This window comes from Chinchilla lanigera, unplaced genomic scaffold (genome assembly GCF_000276665.1).
Source record: "Chinchilla lanigera isolate Chin_1 unplaced genomic scaffold, ChiLan1.0 scaffold00053, whole genome shotgun sequence".
Classification (NCBI taxonomy): Eukaryota; Metazoa; Chordata; class Mammalia; order Rodentia; family Chinchillidae; genus Chinchilla; species Chinchilla lanigera.
This window is the reverse complement of record NW_004955454.1, coordinates 1,570,062-1,574,582: the sequence shown is the minus strand read 5'-3', so window position 1 is coordinate 1,574,582 and position 4,521 is coordinate 1,570,062. Positions and strand designations below refer to the sequence as shown.

The 4,521-nt window shown below is 59.7% G+C and overlaps 1 protein-coding gene across 3 annotated transcripts; it reads left to right on the top strand.

Moving 5' to 3' along the window:
• Positions 1–361: 361 nt before the first annotated feature.
• On the top strand, positions 362–3,823 carry LOC102023326 (lymphocyte antigen 6E-like). Of its 3 annotated transcripts, none has more exons than XM_013520225.1 (5): positions 362–494; positions 1,657–1,864; positions 2,397–2,509; positions 2,845–2,964; positions 3,106–3,823. In XM_013520225.1, exons 3-5 carry the CDS (start codon positions 2,440–2,442, stop codon positions 3,324–3,326), a joined length of 411 nt encoding a protein of 136 aa, XP_013375679.1. In that variant the 5' UTR covers positions 362–494; positions 1,657–1,864; positions 2,397–2,439; the 3' UTR covers positions 3,327–3,823. The 3 variants fall into 3 exon arrangements, with proteins under 3 accessions (XP_013375679.1, XP_013375680.1, XP_005395804.1); XM_013520226.1 differs by having other exon boundaries at positions 384–494; positions 1,657–1,886; XM_005395747.2 differs by lacking the exon at positions 1,657–1,864 and having other exon boundaries at positions 385–494.
• The last annotated feature ends 698 nt before the right edge of the window (positions 3,824–4,521 follow it).

Genomic DNA, 4,521 nt, shown 5'->3' with positions numbered 1-4,521 from the left:
GATGAGGCCTCCGGAGCCCAGGGCACAGGTGCATCCTCCCGCCCGGCCCGCGTTGTACCACCAGCCTCCAAAATATGGCCCCCACACTGCCCAGATGGGGTCTTGCCAGGGCCCTCGCACAGGCACGGGTGTCAGCGGCTCTCCTGCGGGGCAACGAGAAGGACCATTCGCGCTGGGGCTCAGGCGCCACCGCACTGGGGGTCTTGAGGAGGGGATCACAGCCTCTCTCGGTGTCACGTGGAACCTGGCGACGTTCACTAAGGGCTCACTGGCAAGGATCGGGACAGACCCTAGAGTCAGAGGGGCGGGCACAGTGAACACTTCCGGGACCCTCGGAAACCCGGGCGGGAGTGGTCCTCTGCCGGCCCCGCCTCGCCCCGCCCCGCCGGCCCCGCCTCGCCCCCGCCTCTGGCCTAGCATTTCTCCTGCTCTCGAGCGAGTGTTGGCGCGCTGCTCCGGAGCTCGGCGAGGCCGCCACGCTGCGTCCTCCCTAGGTGAGTCGCCGGCGCCCGCGGTCGGGAAAGGGTGGGAGCGAGCTCGAGGAGGAGGCGCGGGTCGGGGGCTGGGTCGGGGCCGCCAGAGGGACGGTCCCCAGGCTGAGCCTCCGCTCCCATCCCCCACCCCTCCTCGAGTATTTCCAGAGGTCTGGGACGGGAACAGGGGCCGGGATTTGTGTGGCCACTGGGGCTCAACAGCCAGCTCCGGCGTGGGATGGACTGGCGGGTGGAGAGGCGCAGGATCTTGGGGAAGTCCTTAACCGGAAGGGGAGGTTTACCCGTGCACTGATTGATTACCCTGGGACTGAGTCCTTTCCCGGGGAAGAGGAAGAAATCTTTGGGTTGGGGCCAGATTATGCACGCAGATAAATGCACTGCCGCACCTGGACCTTTCCCATCCTTTCAGATCGGGCCGGCTCCTACTTCTCTTGCTGGCCACTCAGGGTCAGCTCTCAGTTCCGGGGTCCCAGGCGGCTCTGCCCAGGCCTGCTGGCTCCCGCTGCCAGAGGGAGCATCAGACAGACTCTCCCTCCCCAGCCAGAGCTTAGCTCAGCCCTTAAGGGCTGGCTGGGTGGATGCCTCAGTGGACAGGGAGGGATACCACCCGACCTGTTCCTGGCTGTGCACGCTAGAGCTTCCCTGGAGACCGCTCAGGGCTCTTCCGGGCTGAAACCTCACTTTGTGGAGGAGGAATTGGAGACTGTCCGCCCTGGGCTGTCTGAGGCCGGAAGAGCGATGTTGGCCCTAACTCTGACCATCTGGAGCTCTTTTCCAGCCCCAGGATGTCCGTGTGTTGCAAGGCCAGTGGGGTGAGGGGTTTGGTCAGAAGCCTGAATCTGGGCCCAGTATTGTTCATCCACTTGCCATCAAGTAAGAGAGAAGCTTATTTAAAAAATGGAAAAGTGGGTTTATTCATAATTTGGCCAAATTGGGAGGACAGCTGGGCCACCCTCCTGGAGCTAACAGAAGCTCGCTCCAATATGCTGGGCCCAGACTGGGAACATTGAATTCTCCTTGGCCCAGGGGCTGGGGGATGGGGCGGGTGGGGTGGGTTGGAGTTGGATGGGGTGAGGGGTTTCTGCTCTCAGCTGGAGGAAGCTATAGAAACAGCTTGTTTTTTTTAAATCCTAATTTTTAAAGATCCATTTTGATCTTTCAGATACGGGCTGAAGTCCAGGCCTAGAAGGGAGAGGCCTGGGACCCATTCTTAGGGGTCTAGCCTGTGCTCCACCGCTTGTGGCCCTGGCCAGCCCAGATCTGTACTCCCCAGGATACCCGCCCGCTGCCCCAAGGCTGATGTGAACCAAATCCTGCCTCCAGCTTGTTCCAGCCAGTGCCACAGACCCCAGCCCTACAGAGGAATCCTGGTACAGAGCCCACAGCAATCAGGTGTCCCCACCTAGCCAGGATTCACCTATGCCCTTCCTGCTGCCTCCCAGCCATGGAAGAGGGTAGAAGAGCCTCAGTGAAGGCACTCATGTGGAAACAGGAAGAAGGGAAATAGGCCCCCAGCCCTCATCCAGCAGGAACAACCTAGGGCCCCAACCCCTAGTGTAGCCCCCAGGCCTCCACCTCAGGAGTGGCTTGGACTATAGGCACCCGGTTAGCCAATACCATTTCTGATCACCATTCCACTACATCAGGACCACCAACAAGGGCTACTCGCAGGGCTTCCATCTCCGTCAGATTCTGAAAGTGTTGATGTTCCCCAACTTCGCCTTGCTGTTCCCATGTTTGGGGGTGGGGTTTGTAAGTAATTGGATGCTGACAGGTCCCTGCACAAAGTGGGGGTGCATGACCCTGGGAAGAGTGAGCAGTGCCCAGTCACCTGGCACTGTCTGAGCGGGGACCCTGGCCATGGGTGGGCAGCCTGGCCTCTAACAGCCGCATCTCTCACAGCCACAGCAGGACTGGCTTCTTTGGCTTTGTAAGCCCTCCACGGATGTCTCCCCTCTCAAGCATGAAGGTCTTCCTGCCAGTGCTGCTGGCTGCCCTCCTGGGTGTGGAGCAAGGTGCGGTGCCTGGGACCCCGGACCTCTTCACAGGCCAAGCCCTCCTGGATCCCCTCTCACATCTACCTTCATCAGAGACCAGGAGACCTTCCAGGCCAGCTCCCATGGGACTTTCTGGGTTCTCCTAGGCCCCCTAGAGGTCTCAAGGCTGAGCTGGCCATACTGTTGTGTCCTTGTGTTTGGGGTTCACTTGAGTTTGGGAGGGCCAGGGTCTGTTGTCACCCATAAAGGTCCACAAGCAATGGGGTGTTGAGGGTCAGGACTAGGGGTGCACAGTGAAAGGCCTCCCTGAGAGAGAGAGAGGCATAGCCTGCAGCGTGTCCCTCCTTCTGCAGCCCACTCCCTCATGTGCTTCTCCTGCACCAATCAGAAGAGCAATTTCTACTGCCTGTGGCCAACTGTCTGCTCGGACTCTGACAACTACTGTGTGACTTTTTCTGCCTCTGGTGGCATTGGTAAGTGCTGGTGAGGAGTGGCCAGGCCTCAGCCCCACTCTCTCCACCTGGCTGTTCCCCCAGCCTGAGGCCAGGGCTCTGCAGGGGCTGTTCTGTCGCCTGTAGGGTGTCTGTCCCCTCACCGCCTCTTTTTCTATGCAGGGAAACTCGTGGACTTTGGCTACAGCCTGAACAAGGGCTGCTCCCCTACCTGCCTTGGCACAAGTGTTAACATGGGTGTTTTAAAGGTGGGCACCACGTGCTGCTCAAACTCTCTGTGTAACTTCAGTGCTGCAGGAGGTGGGCCTCAGGCCAGTGCCCCACTGCTGAGCCTTGGGCTTCTGCTCAGCCTGCTGTCGGCCATGCTGTGGCTGGTCCCCTGAACTTCTTTACCTGGTACCCCATGCTCCCCCAGTTCAGGAAAAAAAGACTGGTCCCTTCCAGACACCAGGAGGCTATTGGAGCATCCAACTCCTCCTCATGCCTGATCCACCTCCTTGGCCCCAGCGCCCAGCCCACCCCTGCCCTAGTGCCAGCCACCTCATTTCTGGGCTCAGCTGTGTCCCCCTGAAGGCTTCGGGCCTTAGGGATGGAGCTTAGTCCTAGACACACAAGAGGAACACTTAAACCCAGGTCCTTTCAGCAGGCTGTTTAGCGGGGGCATGTTGGAGAGGGCAGGAAAGACTGGGCCCCGGGCGAGGCAGTTGAGAAAGTACCTCACCCTGGCATTCCTGCACACACAATGCACTGACTTCAGGGTGTTGTTAATGGCTTCACTCCAAGCACCCACCCAGATTCAGCTGAGCCCCTGTCTGACCCGCCCTCACATGGGCGCCCTCCTGCTGCTTTAGTGCCTCAAATAAACGATGCTCCCACCCTTCCTGTTCTGCACTGCTGTCTTTGTGCCCCTCCCAGCAGGGCCCACACGGGGGAGGGAGAAGCAGAGATCCTCAGGCTCAGAAGGGCCTGGGGGTCCTCCCTGGTACAGCCCCAAACTGAGGCCCACTGGGGTGGCAGGGAAGAATAAGGGCGTCCTAAGTCCACAGCCAGCTGCTTATGAGGTCTAAAAGGGAACCCTGACCAAGGGATTTATACAAGGTGAAGAAGGAAGGTCATGGCCCACAGTCTTGGGGTGTGGAGGCCAATGGTGTTCAGCTAGCCTGGGCTGAGGAGGGCACTGTCCCAGGCACAGCCATCCCAGTCCTGTGGGGAGACCAGCCCAGGCTAGACACAGGACCTCTCCCAAGATTCCTGTCCACCCAGAGGCCCAGAAACCGAAGTGGCCTGCTTGTACGCACATGCCTTTTGCAGATCAAATGTGGTCTGAGCTCAGAGGAAACGTGGCCTAGGCCAGCAGTTGTACCCGGCCCATGGAGCTCTTGACAACAGGCTGGTACGGAACTGGGGGCAGGAGCATGCAGGGAGCTGCTCTCCTTGAGTCTGCTCTCTACAGACTAGTGTTTTCAGACACTCGCTGGATGTCAGGTTGGGGAAGGCATCGCTGAGGCACAGTCTGGTCCAGAACTCTGTTCTGGCTGTTCCCTGGAGTCAGGAGGGTCCAGCAGGGAGGTGGGCTCT